Source organism: Hemitrygon akajei, chromosome 19 (genome assembly GCF_048418815.1).
Source record: "Hemitrygon akajei chromosome 19, sHemAka1.3, whole genome shotgun sequence".
NCBI classification, from domain to species: domain Eukaryota; kingdom Metazoa; phylum Chordata; class Chondrichthyes; order Myliobatiformes; family Dasyatidae; genus Hemitrygon; species Hemitrygon akajei.
This window is the reverse complement of record NC_133142.1, coordinates 6739065-6757195: the sequence shown is the minus strand read 5'-3', so window position 1 is coordinate 6757195 and position 18131 is coordinate 6739065. Positions and strand designations below refer to the sequence as shown.

The following is an 18131-nucleotide window of genomic DNA, read 5'->3' as shown; positions in this document are numbered from 1 at the left end:
TAGTTCAGCATGACTAGATGGGCTGAAGGGCCTACCCAATCACAATAACTTGAGCAATGCATCACAAAATCCATCAGCCCGCTCCCCATCCTTATGGGAGGCATGGTACCGTAGAGTTGGTGTAATACTATAACAGCACCAGCAATCACTGACCAGGGTTCAATTCCTGCCACTGTTTGTAAGGAATTTGTACGTTCTCCCCGTGACTGTGTGGGTCTCCTCTGGGTGCTCCATTTTCCTCCCACAGTCCAAAAGCATATGTTCAGGATTAGTGAGTTGCGGGCATGCCAGAAGCATAGCGACATTTGCAGGGTGCCCAGCACAGTCCCTGCTGATTTTATTTGACAAGAAGATGCATTTCACTGTATGTTTCAATGTGTCTATGTAATGTGACAAATAAATCTAATCTTCTGTCCTTTTCCTCTTCTCCACTTCCTTTGCGATGACTCTGAACTCCTGGTCTACCGCTCCCGTGGCAGAGGCTTAAGTCCCAGCAAACCCTTTGGTTTTAAATCCTCCCTTTACTATCACTCCTCTATGCAGCACACCAAGAAACGGACTAGTTTGCTCTTAAGTAAATACCTGTCACGTGCATCGAACGTGCAGTGAAATGCGTTGCTTCTGTCGCGGATCGTGCTGGAGGGGGGGAGGGGGGAGCCTGCAAGTGTAGCCAAGCCTTTGGCACCAACACAGCATGCCCACAACATGCTAACCCTAACCCTTTGGACCATGGGAGGGAAATGGAAGACCTGGAGGAAATGCACGCGATCACAGGGAGAATGTACAAATTCCTTAAAGGCAGCGACGGAATTCAGCCAGGATTGCTGGCACTGGAAGTCGTTGTGCTAACCACTGCACTAACAGGCCACCCTCGCTCTGCTAAGAACCAGTGTGGATTCAGTGAGCTTCCAGTATGGTTTCTCTGCCATAATTATTCCACAATCCCCATCTCTGCAGAACTCAAGTGCCACAATCTGATATCATTCCAATCTCACACATTTTATGTAGAATCGTAACTGTGCAGAGGTTAGTTCTTTTATGTATGTTAATTTATTTATGATTTAGAGATACAGTACAATAACATGCCTTGAGCCTGTGCTGTCCAATTATACCCATGTGACCATTTACTAACCCATACATCTTTGGAATGTGGGAGGAAACAAGAGCACCTGGAGGATCAGCGGGAATTGAACCTTGACTGCTAGCGCAGTAACGCATTATGCTCCTGTTACACCCTAGCTCTTCTAAGATCATCATTAAGGATCCCCACCACCCAGGACATGCCCTCTTCTCAGTACTACCAACAGAGAGGAGGTACATAAGCCTGAAAGCACACACTCAACCTTCTAGTTACAGCTTCTTCCCCTCCACCATCAGATTTCTGAACGGACAATGAACCCTTCAGTACTACTGTTGTGTATTTAATATTTCAGTAATAGTTGAGTAATCTTGTAAAGATAATGTTTGATCAAGCATTATTTGTTGTTTATATAACTCATTATTGGTATGTGTAAAAATACGTGATTTGCATTTGTCACCGCGTAATAAGCACGCACCGTGCTAAAAGCAAACCCGAAGTTAGACTCACATTGCGGACTCCCATGTCTTTCTTTTAATCGGTTTAATGTTATGAAGTTACAAAATATAACAACTACCTCACTATTTTTGCTCTCTTTACGCACTAATTATTTAATTTAAATGTTCAAGATAAACTGTATTTCTTACTGGAACTTACAGTTTTACTATATATTCCACTGTGAAAATTGTGCTGAGAGGGACAATAAATCAGCGATGATTGAACAGCGGAGCAGACTCAAGGGGCCGAATGGCCTAAGTCTGCTTCTATGTCTAATGGCACTGCGGCTGCAAATTTCACAACATTTGATAGATTGGATCCAATATCGCTCCTATCTCACTCAGGCATAACAGACATTTTCTGCAGAAGCGAAATATTACTGCTGAACAAAAAGTTGTGCAAATTTCATTAGCTAATTCCTTTTAGAGATATAAACTCAGTGAAGAGAAAATAAATGGTAATTGACTTCAGGGAGGCAAGAGGTCCCAAACAAGCCCCACTATTCAGAAATGGTGATGTAATGGAAAGGTCTCCAGTTTCAAGTTTTTGGGGATGAACACGGAGGAGATCTCTTAGTCTGTCAACACCACCTCGATAGTAGGGGAGGCACAACAATGACTATACTATCCGAGGTGCTTAAGGAGAGCTAATCTGCCCAAAAATTGCTGACCAACTTTTATCAACCTGCATTAGAGAACATACTGACATACGGAATGACAGTGTGGGACTCTAGCTGCAGCAAGACAGGTCACAAAGCGCTCCAACGGGTGATTAGGATGGCTCAGCACATCATTGGGACTCGACTACCGGACCTGAGACAATCTACAACTGTCGATGCCTACAGCACACTCATAACACCATTAAAGACCCATCCCATCCCAGACACTGTCTGTTCAATCTCCTGCCATCTGGTAGGAGATACAAAACCATCTTAGCCAAGACAGTAAGACTGAAAAACAGCTTCTTCCTGAGGGCTGTTGTGCAATTGAATAATGCTACACCCCAGCTTGCCAATAGCGTTATGGACTATTAAAGTCACTTGTTGCATGTAAATATGGGATTTTTAAGATGTACCGCCTGCATTGTAAATATCCGTTTGCTCGAACTGGAGTAGCACCACAACCTCAGTGTCCAGAGCAACAACAATAAAGTTCTATTCCATTCTATTCTATTAGTACACCCGCTCATTAAAGCAAGTTCCTAATCTGCCAATCATGTGGCAGCAACTCAGTGCATAAAAGCATGCAGACATGGTCAAGAGGTTCAGTTGTCATTCAGACCAAACATCAGAATGGGGAAGAAATGTGATGTAAGTGACTTTGACCACTTGGAATGACAGTCGGAACCAGACGGGGTAGTTTCAGTATCTCAGAAACTGCTGATCTCCTGGGACTTTCACGCACAACAGTCTCTCGAGATTACAGAGAATAGTGTGGGGAAAGAAAGCATCCAGTGAGTGGCAGTTCTGGGGCAAAAATGCCTTGCTAACGGGAGAAGTCTGTCAAGAGGACCACAACCTTGACGTAGGGTTTGGAGGCTTGCTTGCCTCAATGACCCAGAGAGCTTTGTTGGCTGGAGTCAGGACTTTATGTTTTGGCTCTTGGGAGGGTCACCCAGGCCAAACAGATTAAAGAATAACGGCCAGACTGAGAGTGGTCCATTGGTCCTCCAGCATTGGGGGGGAGGGGGGGGGGGAGTTCAGCTCAGGGCTAACAACCCTGACTAGTAAAGTCAAGTCGTCACTTTTTATTGTCATTTCAACCACAACTGCTGGTACAGTACACAGTAAAAATGAAACATTTTTCAGGACCATGGTGTTGCATGAAACAATACAAAAACTACACTGAACTACGTAAAACAACACAAAGAAGTACACTAGACTACAGACCTACCCAGGTCTACATAAGGTGCACAAAACAGTTCAGGCATTACAATAAATAATAAACAAGACAATAGGCACAGTAGAGAGCAGTAAGTTGGTGTCAGTCCAGGCTCTGGGTATTGAGGAGTCTGATGGCTTGGGGGAAGAAACTGTTACATAGTCTGGTTGTGAGAGCCCGAATGCTTCAGAGCCTTTTCCCAGACGGCAGGAGGGAGAAGAGTTTGTATGAGGGGTGCGTGGGGTCCTTCACAATGCTGTTTCCTTTGCGGATGCAGTGTGTGGTGTAAATGTCTGTAATGGTGGGAAGAGAGACCCCGATGATCTTCTCAGCTGACCTCACCATCCGCTGCAGGGTCTTGCGATCCGAGATGGTGCAATTTCCGAACCAGGCAGTGATGCAGCTGCTCAGGATGCTCTCAATACAACCTCTGTTACGGAAACAGCAATGAAGAATCCTCCTACATCTGGGTGGGACGGTATTCCTGAGTCTCCACCCGGGACCTGCATGACTGACAGTGCTGAAAATTGAAAGGAAGCTACTGACACGATGAAGGAAGCCCCGAACACTGCCAGAGGCAGAGAACACAGCAGCGTAACAAGCAGTAAGTAAGAAAGAAATAAGCGAGGTCAGAGGAGAAGGGCCAGATTGGTTCAAGCTGTCAGGAACAACAGTGGTGTGCAGAAGAGCATCCTTGAACACGGAACATGCTAAATCTAGAAGTGGGTAGGCTACAGCAGAAGACCACACCGGGTTTCAGTCCTGCACCTAACGAAGTGGCCACTGAGTGCATTATGCACGCTAAACATCCTTCTTGGATGCAATACTGCATCAGCAACCTGGTCAGTAGTCAATGAAGATTCAGAAATATTTCTCGGGCAACACAGGTCAAAGGAACAGGCCAAGCTTTAATAACTGAGGCAATTTTCCTTGCTTGCTCTTACAGTGCAGTTGTGATAGGTGCAATTTATTGTCAATCAGAAGCCCAGATCTTTTCATTTTCCGTGGTCGCTGATACCACCAGCCGTATCATCCCTCTCACTGTCTGAGCAATCACTGCTAAATCACAGAGCATCAATTTGGAGAAACCCAAACACTGGTCCATTCCTCATGATATTCAGAGGCACAGACCCCACAATGAACGGAGGGCACAGCATCAGTGGAAGAGCTGCCCAGAGCACACAGTTATGAATATAGATTGCTCACTCTCAGGAAGACAGATAGGATTCTCAACACTTGAAAAGCTGCCTGTAATTTTAATTTGTTGCCATGAATTTGAAACGATGAAGTTCCAATTCACCCAGAATTGATTCAGTAGTGGGGAGGGCGAGGGAGGCGAGAGGATGGGGCTTCTCCGCATTCCGAAGTCCGACAACACAGATGGGTGATCAAAGATGTCTGCGCTCCAGGCCTCTGCTCCGTGCTCAAAGGCCAGCGAAGGTGGACGGGTGTCGAAGGATATCCGTGGTTGGCGGGCTGCTCCAGTCAGGTGGGTCCCAGGATCGGGTGCGCCAGAGGCACGAGGCGCAGTCAGTCGGGTTCGGAGTCCTGCCACCGGCTAGTCTGGGGTCAGTACTGGAGGTCCGGGGAGATAACGCACGGTGGCCCAAGCCTGGAGATTGGAGGCCTAGAGGAGTGCACGTGAGAGGGAGGAAAGGGGATTGTTTTGCTGCTGCTGTGCTCTGTGTTGTTCTGCTGAGCATCGTGGGTTTGGTATGTTGTCTCCGGAATGTGTGGCAGTGCTTGTGGGCTGGCCCCAGCACATTCATAATCAAAGTACGTATACAGAGCGCAATCTGAAATTCACCCTCCCGCGGGCAGCCACGAGACAAAGAGACACCATCAAACCCATTCAAGAGACAGATCAAACTGACGAATGCCAAGAAGCAAGCCAACAACACAAAGCATATCAAACATAAATCTGGCAGTAACCAGTCCAGCACCGTGCCACCAGCCCACCGGGGCCATTCTTCACCGGAGCATCTTCAGCCCAGTCCACCTCGATCAAACCACACAAAAACAGCAAAAGGAGTGACCAGAATACAGGAACCAATTGCCGTAGAGTTAAAAAATCCCTAGATTGTGTTCATTGATAACGCAAATAACACATTTCACTTTATGTTTCAATGTACATGTGAGAAATAAATCTGAATTCGAATCTGATATAAAAATTATTTTTCATTTATTTAGAATTTCAGCATGGTAACAGGCCTTCCAGCCCAACATACCTGCGCAGCCCAATTACACCCATGTGACCAATTAACCTACTAACCCGTATCTCTTTGGAATGTGGGAAAAACAGGAGCACCTGGAGGAAACCCACACGGTCACGGGGAGAACGTACAAACTCCTTACACACAGCACCGGCGATTGAACGTTGGTGCTGTAAAGCGCTGTGCTAACCACAGCACTACCGTGTTGCCCCAAAAGTTTAAGAAAATTCAAAGTCTACAATACTGAGCAAACGTCTTAGGTACATGTAAAAAAAAATTCTGTAAAGCGAAGATGATTTCAAAAATAATGAGAAGTTTTTAAATATCAAAAAAAAAATTACTATGACAAGCAATAAACAGTAAAAAAAAACTAAATCAAACCAATATTTGGTATGATCACCGTTTGCGTTTAAAACTGCATCAATTCGCTTAGGTGCAGTTTTATAAGAAAATCAGCTGGTAGGTTGTTCCAAACACCTTGGAGAGCTTGCCAGGTTTTTCTGCAGACCTTGGCTGTCTCATCTGCTGCTCTCCAGGTAATCCCAGACAGCCTCGATGATGCTGAGATCGGGGCTCTGTGGAAGCCATTCCATTTGAAACCGCATAAAAAAAAATCTCGGACAGGGGTTCCCAGCCTGGGATCCACAGACCCTTTGGTTAATGGCAGGGGCCCTGATCTAGGATGCCTAAGACTTTTGCTCGGTGCTGTATATCATGACAGCAGAGAGAAGTGATCCTCACTGTAGGAGGAGGTTGAAATAAGACTCTTCAGGAGTAACAGCCTGTCTTCAGGTTTCGTAGCTCCACAGGAGAAGCTCATCGTCTTTCACCAGTGCCTTGGGCGAATGTCAGGACGCTGCCTGGATTACAGAGCATGCCTCACGAAGACAGGTTGAGCAAGCCAGTGATTTTCTCTTTGGAGCAAAGAGCAAAGATGAGAGGTGACTGGATAGAGGTGCACAAGCTGATAAGAGGCATAGATGGAGTGGACAGCCAACGACTTTTTAGCAGGGCGGAAATGGTTAATTCAAGTGGGAATATTTCAAGGTGAATGGAGGAAAGTAGGGAGGGTTGTCAGAGGTAGTTTTCTTACACAGAGAGTGGTGGGTGTGTGAAGTGGGCTGTCAGGGACATGGCAAAGGCAGATACTTGAGGGGCACTGACAGAATTCTTAAATAGGCACATGGGTGAATGGAGGGCTATGGAGGGAAGGGTTACACTTACGTTGCAGTAGTAAAAGGTTTGCACAACACCATGGGCCGAAGGGCCTGTACTGTGCTGTAATGGTCTATTTACTGGCAACCTGTGCTATCAATCTCCCGAGGTAGCTGTGCCCTGGCTCCAGGTAACTGATATTTCCGCAGGTGACAGCTACAGGTCAGAGATTCGTACCCAATGGAAAACAGGCTATTTGGCCCATCGAGTCCATACCGGCCAACAAGCACCCATTTGCACTAGAGGTGCATGGACAGCAGAACCTGGATTCTGGAACAACGCAAGCAATCTGCTGGAGGAACTCAGTGGGTCGAGCAGGAGATGACCACATACAGGATACTGGCTTCTTCCCCTTTCCTTCCTAGTCCAGTTGAAGGGTCTCGGCCTGAAACATTGATTGTTTATTCCCCTCCCTGACCTGCTGAGTTCCTCCAGCATTGTGTGTGCATTGCTCTGGATTTCCAGCATCTGCAGAATCTCTCATGTCTACACAGCAGCAGAATTAGGCCATTTGGCCCATCGAGTCTGCTCCGCATTCAACTGGGGATGACATTTTATTCAAACCCACTCAGAATCAGAATCAGGTTCACTGTCACTGAAATGTCGTGAAATGTGCAGTACGGTGCAAGGCACAAAAATTACTCTGTTAATAAATAAATTACGCATGAGGTTTGTGTTTAAGGGGTTCTAATGACAGAAGGGAAGGACGCCGTTCCTAATATGCTAAGTGTGAGTCCCATTACCCGCCTTCTCCTTATAAACTTTAACCCTTTTCAGAAGCCTATCAATTTCTGCCTTAAATACTGTAGATGGCTGAGGCCACAGATTCACAATCCTCTGGCTGAAGAAATCCCTCATCTCCGTTCTAAAGGGACGTCCCTTCATTCTGAGGAACTGCTGACACTTCTGATCCTTGATCTGAATTGATGGATTGCAAACAAAGGCTGTTCCTTGATGACAATAAACCAATCTCCATTCCAGCTGACATCATGCAGCTCAAATTAACATTGCTAGATCAATAGACCAGGCCTCTAGATGCTCGCTCAATAAGTTAACGATATCCATTTGATTGCACTCCATCCAGATGACAGGACCATAAGATATAGGAGCAGAATTCTGCCATTCAGCCCATCGAGTCTGTTCCACCATTCCATCATGACTGATTTATCATCCCTCTCAACCCCATTCTCCTGCATTCTCCCCGTGACCTTTGACACCCTGACTAATTAAGAGCTTGGCAACATCCAGTTTAAATATACCCAATGACTTGGCCTCAACAGCTGTCTGTGGCAATGAATTCCACAGTTTCACCACCCTCTGATTAAAGAAATTCCTCCTTGGCTGTGTTCTAAAGAGACGCCCTCTTTTCTGAGGCTGTGTCCTAGACTCCCCCACAATAGGAAACATCCTCTCCACATCCACTCTATCTGTGTCCTCTGGCCCTAGACTCCCCCACTATAGGAAACATCCTCTCCACATCAACTCTATCTGTGTCCTCTGGTCCTAGACTCCCCCACTATAGGAAACATCCTCTCCACATCCACTCTATCTGTGCCCTCTGGTCCTAGTCTCCCCCACTATAGGAAACATCCTCTCCACATCCACTCTATCTGTGCCCTCTGGTCCTAGACTCCCCCACTATAGGAAACATCCTCTCCACATCCACTCTATCTGTGTCCTCTGGTCCTAGACTCCCCCACTATAGGAAACATCCTCTCCACATCCACTCTATCTGTGCCCTCTGGTCCTAGACTCCCCCACTATAGGAAACATCCTCTCCACATCCACTCTATCTGTGTCCTCTGGCCCCAGACTCCCCCACAATAGGAAACATCCTCTCCACATCCACTCTATCTGTGTCCTCTGGTCCTAGACTCCCCCACTATAGGAAACATCCTCTCCACATCCACTCTATCCCGGACCGTTAGGCTACGATCCTGTTCCATCCTAGGAAACATACTGATTCTCCTGTGACTTGACAATTTGGTAGCAGGAATAAAGGCATACATTATTTTCCAGCCAGGGAGCAAAATCAGAAATTGGAAGTGCAACAATGTTCTCTCTAATTTGTAATGACAAGTGTGCACAAAAATCTTGTGCTGTGCAAAGCTGTGCGCACTGAGTTTTTAAGTGGAAGTAAACCTGAAGCTGTTCTAAGGATAATAAACTATCAAGTCCAGTTTGTTGTTCACTGTTTAAAAAAAAATAAAATAATTGTTAATGAGAACTTAGATCCCCTCTGGGTTTGATCATTTTCGCTCTCATTCATCTGCACTCTCACAAAACATACCTAGCAGGTAATGAAGGATTTTCTCGCCAGAGCTTTTGTGCACCATCTATATGTGATTTGCTTGCTAAATGACGCTTTAAAAAAAAATCAAGTTTCTAAAATCACTCCACTTCTTCCCATTTGCAAATTCTCCAGCAGCTTTTGCATCGGGACAATTCACACAGGTCACACCAGTTCCTGTACTGTGCATGAATATTTCTCGTTGCTGCACGTTCCTGACCTCATGAGCTCTCAGTGCAGCAGTTTCCACTGTTTCATTAAGCCTTTTCGCTTTAAATGTTCTTTTGCGCCTCACATCCTTTACTTCTTTGGAATTCGACATAGTGAATCAATAATTTCTTCAATTAAAAACAGTAAGAATAAGCTAATTCTAAAATCTGCAGACAAATCATCACAAACTCCACCTTGTCAACACCCTCAGCAATGTGTATGATCATGAAATATACTCAATATGCCTAGTAATTTCTAAGCTAGGGACTTCATGGGCCGAAGGGCCTGTATTGTGCTGTAGGTTTTCTATGTTTCTATGCCAACGAGGCAGAGGGTGACAACCTTTTGTAAAGTTTAAATTCCTTTGTGTGCTAATAGCAAAAGATATGCGCCTCTCACTGATGAGCACGAATGTACTGCTGCAACTTTATAAGGCATTGGTCAGACTGCATGGAGTATTGTGAGCAGTTTTGGGCCCCGTGTATAAAAAAGGATGTGCTGGCATTGGCAAGGGCCTAGAAAAGAATCAAGAGAATAATTCCAAGAATGAAAGGGCTGACACATGAGAAGCATCTGATGGCGTTGGGCCTGTACTCACTGGAGAAGTAAGAAGCTGTGAGGTGATACATGGAAAAGATAAAGGGCTGGAGAAGATGGAACGTGATATGAGAGGAGAGTGGACCATGGGAGAAAGGGAAGGAGGAGGGGCACAAGGGGGAGGTGACAGGCAGAAGAGGAAAAGAGCTAAGAGGTAAGAGAGGAGAAATGGTAAAGAGGGAGGGGGGAGGGGGAAACTACCAGAAGTTGGAGGAATCGATGTTCATGCCATCATGTTGGGGGCTACCTGAAAGGAATATGAGGTGTTGGTCTTCTAAGCTGAGAGTGACCTCACTGTGTCAGTAGAAGAGGCCATGCACTGACTAGATGGGCTGAAGGGGCCCATTTCTGTGTTGTAGTGCTCCTTAACCCGATGGGACAACTTTCCCGAAGGAGGTGGGGGGGGGGGCAGTGAGCTCTTACCTTCCTTGCATTCCAGAGCCACCCGCGACTCCAGGTTGTCCATCTGCAGCTGTAGGCGCTTCAGGGTGCGGTCGGCGTCGCGGGACTTCCGCTTGTAGGCGATGAGCACGACGATGATGATGAGCAGCAGGAGGAGGCCACCTCCCCCAATGCCAAAACCCGCTGGAAGGGTCAGCAGGCTATCCGAATAAATGTGGAGGATCCCGGGAGAGAACTCCAGGCCCCCCACCTGGATCTGCAGGAGGAAATGGGAAGGGGGGAGAGAGAGGAAGAGAGAGAGAGGGAAAAAGGGAGGGAGAGAGGGGAAGAACGAGAGGAGAGAGAGAGGAAGAGAAAGAGAGAGAAGGGCAGAGAGAGAGATGGAGGGGGAGAGTTGGAGAGAGGAGGGAGGGTCAGAGAGAGGCAAAGATAGGATGAGGAGGAGGGGGAGAGAAGGAGAGTGAGAGAGAAAGGAGGAGAGGGAGGGAGAGAGAGTGAGAGGAAATGGGGAGAGGGAGAAAGTGTGTAAGAGAGTAAGAGGGAGAGATTGAGTGAGGGAGAGACCGAATGACAAAGAGAGGGGGAGAGATCAAAGAAAGAGGAGAGAGAGAAAGAGATTAATTGATTATCAATACCAAATACAAAAGCATGCTCCTCTCCATTTTAACCTTCAATAACATGTTGCATTTATGTAGTACCTTCAGTGTTCTACAGCCCACATAAGGAGACCCTACACCTGGGCCAATTTACAGAGACTGAACTAATCTACAAACTTGCATGTCTTTGGGATTGTCAGGACACTGGAGCATCCGGAGGAAGCATAAGAACTGGAGAATCTCCAGAGGAAATTCACCTGGCTAATTCATGGGATCAGAGAGTCACGTAGCTTGGCGTTTAGAACAATGGGAGTGAGGGGTAATCGAGTCCCGTTGGTCAAACCAGGGCTGAGGGTCAAATCAGAAGTCTGGAAGTCGAGGCCCGTTAGCTGCAGCCCCGTGCTTGTGAATCTCTGTGAGGCCACTGGAGTGGTTGAAAGCTCAACGCCTACATGCCTGCACTCGAACCTGAGTCCGCTGGAGGCCTGTCCGTGTGGGTGGGAGGACAGACGGGAGCTTGCTGTGCTCTATTTCCTTGTGTCCTGTGTCGTTCTACTGAGCATTGTGGGATTGCAATGCTGGGGCCGGAATGTGTAGCAACACTTGCGGGCTGCCCCTGGCCCACCCTTGGGTGCGTTGGTTGTTAACACCTACGGTGCATCTCACTGTATGTTTCGATGTACATATGATAAACAAGTTTGAATCTTGATTGAAATCTAACACTAAAATCCTAATGTATCTCAAAATCTCATGCGATTCAGTATCATACTTTCTTTGAGAACACTCCCAAAATATGCCCTGAGTACCTCTCACTGCGTCCAAGGCGATAGGCATATGCGATTCGCTGGTATTTTCACAGACGCATCACCGCAGCTGTTGCACAGTTCCAGAAACTGACTAGCCACAGTGAGCAGACTGTGGAAACACTGCCAGAGGAAGGCGGTGCCGTGAAGAATTAATAAAAAATACAGCGAAGAGCTGAAGAGTGCTCGATCAGGGCACTCGAGCTGAATCTGTCCCGTGATTCTAAGTTCGTGCCGTGCTCCGCGTGATTCAACGTGAAGCTGTTAAGGCGAGATGTCAAACAGAGGCCCCGTCTGCCTCTTCTGTGAGTGTGAAAGATCCTGTGGTCGGGTGTGAACAGAACTGGGGCTTTGAGAGAGTCTTCCTTCCTACAGGGTACCTGTGGGGCCCAGCTGTGAAAAAATTACCTGACATAATAGCAGCAACAGAAACAATTTGTTCGACATGAGGTGTTCTGGCACAGGTTCAGGTGGGGAATATAACCTTTCCAGCTCCCTGCACATCCCAGCCAGGTTTCCCTAAAGTGGGTAGGTAGGGGACTTGTCTGTATTATCTGACTTGCTGGCTTCACGTTAGATGAGACAGTGATCATAAACCTCGGCCTGAAATGTCGACTGTTTATTCCAGCACCACCCCCTCCAGAGGGCCTGGCTTGCTGAGTTCCACCGGCATTCTGTGTGCGTGTCGCTCATCAGCTTCCTCTCCTTCCTCCACCCGCCACCTTCTCATTCTGGCTTCTTCCCCCTTCCTTTCCAAGTCCTGCTCAAGGGGCTCGGCCCAAAACTCCACTTCTTTATTTCTTTCCAGAGATGCTGCCTGACTTGAGAATTCCTCCAGCGTGTTCCACCCCTGTCCCCTGCCAATTCCCACTCCTCCCTCTCCCGCCACCTCCTTATCCTGGCATCGTCCCCCTTCCCTTCCAGTTCTGATGAAGGGTCTCGGCCCAAAACACTGACTCTCTATTCCCCTCCATAGATGCAGCCTGAAGTGCTGAGTTCCTCCAGCATTTGTGTGGGTTGCTCAGGACTTCCAACATCTGTAGAAAACGTGTGTCTCTGATCCGTGGTAAGCTAACTTAGCCAATGGCACCAGGCAAGAATAAGTTTCTGTATTCTCTTGACAATCACTAGGTTATGAGAGCCTGACTTACAGATACCAGTACTACCGGAGCGAGTAATTAAGGGTTGTGGAGAAAGGGCAGGTAAGGGAGCTGACACCATGGCCAGATCAGCCATGATCTTATTGAATGGCGGAGCAGGCTCGACGGGTCAGATGGCCGACTCCTGCTTCTAGTTCTTTATGTTCTCATTCATGAGACTAGCTTAGGTAGACATCATGAACGAGTTGTGCTGAAGGGTTTTTATCTGTAGAACACTGTAAAAATCTAAAATACTGTAGCTCTACCTGGGTAAGGAATGGGCTCCATTTTTACAGATATTCTATAAGTTGGTTACCATATCTGGACATCCGACTGAAACAGGAGATTCCAGGTCATTGGGACATATCGAGACCAGGGCATTCTGGCCCAATTAAGCGGCTGCCCCAATTAGCCAAAGTTTTGTGGAAATAGTTAAAAAGATAAACAAAAACACAAACTACCGTTTAACAGAATAACAAATTATGTACAGTACTGTGCAAAAGTGTCAGGCACATACGTATATACAAGCAGGGTGCCAAAGACTTTTGCACAGTACTGTAGTAACTTTATGCATTGCATCGTAATGCTGACACAATTAAACAACCAGTTTCATGACACACGTGAGTGATGATAACCCTGATTCTGATATGAGTCTCTATTGTGGACTGAGAGTGGGAAGGGGGCAGGGAGAGGGGAATCATGGTTGGGTAAAGGGAAGGGAGAGGGGAGGCAGCGGGAAACAAGCCTGCTTGCATTTACCCTGTCTATACCCCTCATAATTTTGCATACCTCCCCTCAATCTTCACGTTCCAAGGAATAGTCCTAACCTATTCAATCTTTTCATATAACTCAGGTCCTCCAGACCCGGCAACATCCTTGTAAATTTAAGCTGTACTCTTTCAACTAGAACCTCAGGATTGCAAGACGCTTTCCATGAAGTGATCAGCCGTCCTGTGTTTGGTCTCTCCTGTTATGTTCCTTCACCGTCACAAAGAACGTTAAGTCTACTCATAACTTGCAACCACCAAGAGGAGCACAACCTTGCCACTGGGTTTGGAGGCTTGCGTGCCTCAGTGACCCGGAGAGCTACGTTGGCTGGAGTCAGGGCCTTGTGCTTTGGCTTTTGGTAGGGTCACCCATGCCAAATGGGTCAAAGGGCAGAGGCCAGACTAACAGTGGTCTCCAGGTTTGGGGTTTCAGCTGAGGGCTAACAACCCTGACTGGTCAAAAAAATTGCTACAGAAATAGCAATGAAAACTTCTCTGATGTGGCAAGAACAGACAGAGTTAGAGGACCTTCACTCCTGCCCTAAGTGCCAGAGGCATAATGGGCGCATAATTAATAATTTGTTAAGGTAATTAATTGCAAAGTCACATGCATGTACAATAAGAAGGACTCAGCGATTCAGGAACAGCTTCTTCCCCTCTGCCATCTGATTTCTGAATGGCATTGAACACTACCTTCCTGTTCCTCTTCTGCGCCATTTATTTATTTTATTTTTATTGTAATTTACAGACATTTTTATGACTTGTAGTGTACTGCTGCTACAAAACAACACATTTCACGACATCTGTCAGTGATAATAACCCTGATTCTGATTCACAACTACAAGCCCAAATTCCATTCCCTTTCACAACATAAAATTACAAAAATCCATAAACAGATAATGAAATGAGTTGTTTGTATCAACGACCAACTCAGACTGAATATGTGCTGGGAGAAACCCACAAATATTGCCATGTTTCCAACGCCACATAGCATGCCCACAATTTACTAATCTTTGGAGTGCGGGAAGACTTTGGAGCACCTGGAGGAAACCCTTGTGGTCATGGGACTTTACAGACAGTGCGGGAATTGAACCCTAACTGCTGTACTGTTGTGCCGCCAGACTGTCAGAAACCTTTTCGAAGGGCTGAGGTCGCATAGTTTTAGAATAACACAGCATGCAAACAGGCCCTTTGGCCCATCTCATTCATGCTGTGATGCCCGCCGGGCCAGTCCCACATCCCCGCATTTGGCCCATATCCCTCGATACTTTTCCTATCCATGTCCTTGCCTTTCAATGAGGAATACTAGAGGGCACAGCTTTATGGCGAGAGGGGAGAAGACTAAACGGAATGTGTGGGGGAAGTGCTCTGACACACAGGGAGGTGGGTGCCTGTAACGGGCTAACACAGTGGTGGAGGATACAGATACAACAGTGGTGTGTCTATGAGCCTGTTAGATTAACTCACCTCCAAGAAGACCACAACTTTGCAGGTGGGTTTGGAGGCTTGTTTGCCTCAGTGACCCAGAAAGCTAGGTTGGCTGGAGTTGGGCCTTTATGCTTTGGCTCTTGGTAGGGTCACTCATGCTAAACAGGTCAAAGGGTAAAGGCCAGACTAAGAATGGTCCACAGGTCCTCCAGGTTCGCGGGTTCAGCTCAGGGCTAACAACCCTGACAGGTAAAACAAAATTGTTACAGAAACACCAACGAAGAATCCGACATCTGAGTGTGACGGTATTCCTGAGCCTCCACCCGGGACTTGCATGACTGACAGGAGTGAAAACCGAGAGGAAGCTACTGACGTGATGAAGGAAGCCCTAAACACTGCCCGAGATGGAGGATCTTCATCGCTGCCCTAAACAACAGTGGAGTAATGGGCAGTAAATATGTAAAGATTAACGCAAGGATACCCAGGGAATGGAGAGATGTGGATGATGTGCAGACAAAAGGGATTAAGTTTATTTTGTCCAGATCAGAGTGGAATGAGACATAAAACATTGAACAGTACAGCAATGTTGGGCCGAAAGACCTCTTCCACTAACATTGGAGAGGGCTCAATAGAAGTTCACAAGAATGATTGCAGGATTGAAAGGCTCTGCAAGTAAGGAGCATCTGATGGCTCTGGGCCTGTTTCAGAAGAATGAGGGGAGATCTCATCGAAATCTATCGACTGTTGAAAGGCCTCAACAGACCGGATATGGAGAGGATGTTTCCTATGGCAAGGAAATCTGACCCAGCCTCAGAATAGAGGGATGTCCATTTAGAACGGAGATGATGAGGAGATGGTGGTGGACTTTAGGAGATCTAGGCCTCATATGGAGCCAGTGATCATTAATGGAGAATGTGTGGAGCAGGTTAAGACCTACAAGTATCTGGGAGTACAGTTAGACGAGAAGCTAGACTGGACTGCCAACACAGATGCCTTGTGCAGGAAGGCACAGAGTCGACTGTACTTCCTAAGAAGGTTGGCGTCATTCAATGTCTGTAGTGAGATGCTGAAGATGTTCTATAGGTCAGTTGTGGAGAGCGCCCTCTTCTTTGTGGTGGCGTGTTGGGGAGGAAGCATTAAGAAGAGGGACGCCTCACGTCTTAATAAGCTGGTAAGGAAGGCGGGCTCTGTCGTGGGCAAAGTACTGGAGAGTTTAACATTGGTAGCTGAGCGAAGGGCGCTGAGTAGGCTACGGTCAATTATGGAAAACTCTGAACATCCTCTACATAGCACCATCCAGAGACAGAGAAGCAGTTTCAGCGACAGGTTACTATCGATGCAATGCTCCTCAGACAGGATGAAGAGGTCAATACTCCCCAATGCCATTAGGCTTTACAATTCAACCGCCAGGACTTAAGAACTTTTTAAAAGCTATTATTAATGCTTTTTGAGATAGTGATTTAGATGCATATCATATTTTTTTACTGAGTTAAGTATTGTATGTAATTAGTTTTGCTACAACAAGTGTATGGGACATTGGAAAAAAGTTGAATTTCCCCATGGGGATGAATAAAGTATCTATCTATCTATCTATCTATCTAGCCAGAGTGGTGAATCTGTGGAATTTGTTGCCATGGGTGGCTGTGGAGGCCAAGTCTTTGGGTATATTTAAGGCAGAGGTTAGTCAGAGCATGAAGGGATACAGGGAGGAGGCAGGAGATTGGAGCTGAGAGGGAAAATGATGAAATGGCAAAGCAGACTCCATGGTCCAAATGATCTAATTCTGGTTCTGTATCTCATGGTCTTCAGAATCCCCCAGAATCGAACCTAGGTCACTGGAGCAATGTAGCAGCCGCACTGCTTCAGCTCTTGTCCCACTCTGCTGTCCCGTCCTGAAAACCTCCTCCCCTCCAAAACCAGAAGCAACTGACCCTCGCCGCCAGATTCCGATGACCACTCCCACCAAATGCAACAAACCCCCATGGACTCTCCCAGTCTGGAACGTCAGCCCCGAACACTGTGGACAGAAGCATGTGTGCAAATCCAATCACCAGGGGCCCTTTCATCCCCTCTTTCTTTGTATGAATCGCATGAAAAGTCAGCGATCTTCGCCGCGTAAGATCTGCACGCTGCCTATTTTTAATCTGGAGTTTAGAGCCAGATGCAGCCAGGCAGAAAATAAATGCCTTCACAGAGCCGTGAAGCATTAATCAGGGGCTGAGCTGCGGTTTGCTACAGCCCTTGACAGACTGTCTGCCCATGTGTCAGTGGATGCCCAGCTCAGAAGCAGCACACATCCAAATTCATTTAATTCCCAGCATTCGGCGGATGCAAATCAAAAAAAAAACATAATATTCCCTGTCAATCTGCTGCTCTGGAAGTGCAAAATGTTATTTAAGATCAGGAATTGCTGAGGGTTCTCAGAGAGGGTGGCACAGATGGTGGACCCACGGCAGTTCAATCCCGACTTCCGATGCTGTCCGTGTGGAGTTTTCACATTTCCACTGACACCGAGTGCGATCCCTTCAGGTGCTCCGAATTCTTCCCACATCCCAATGATGTGTAGTCAGGTGGGTTAACTGGACGGATAAAAGATCTCAACTCAAAATGCCGACTTCCTATTTCCCCCAAACAGATGCTCCCGGCTTGCTGAGTCTTGTGGTAGATGAGTGTGAATGTATTTACGTGTGTTAATAAGGAAACATATAAGATTATTAAGGGATTGGACAAGATAGAGGCAGGAAATATGTTCCAGATGCTGGGAGAGTCCAGTACCAGAGGGCATGGTTTGAGAATAAGGGGTAGGTCATTTAGGACAGGGTTAAGGAAAAACTTCTTCTCCCAGAGAGTTGTGGGGGTCTGGAATGCACTGCCTCGGAAGGTAGTGGAGGCCAATTCTCTGGATGCTTTCAAGAAGGAGCTAGATAGGTATCTTATGGATAGGGGAATCGGGTATTGATAGTAGTTGATCAGCCATGATCTCAAAATGGCGGTGCAGGCTCGAAGGGCTGAATG

At 46.7% G+C, this 18131-nt stretch overlaps 1 protein-coding gene across 5 annotated transcripts in view; it reads right to left on the bottom strand.

Moving 5' to 3' along the window:
* LOC140741720 (plexin-A1-like) overlaps window positions 1–18131 on the bottom strand; it is a 436373-nt gene that overhangs the window by 51624 nt on the left and 366618 nt on the right. For all 5 annotated transcript variants that reach the window (XM_073072023.1, XM_073072027.1, XM_073072026.1 and 2 more), the window contains one exon: window positions 10405–10639. In XM_073072023.1, the coding sequence (XP_072928124.1) occupies window positions 10405–10639 (235 nt within the window). The remainder of the gene's footprint in view (window positions 1–10404; window positions 10640–18131) is intronic.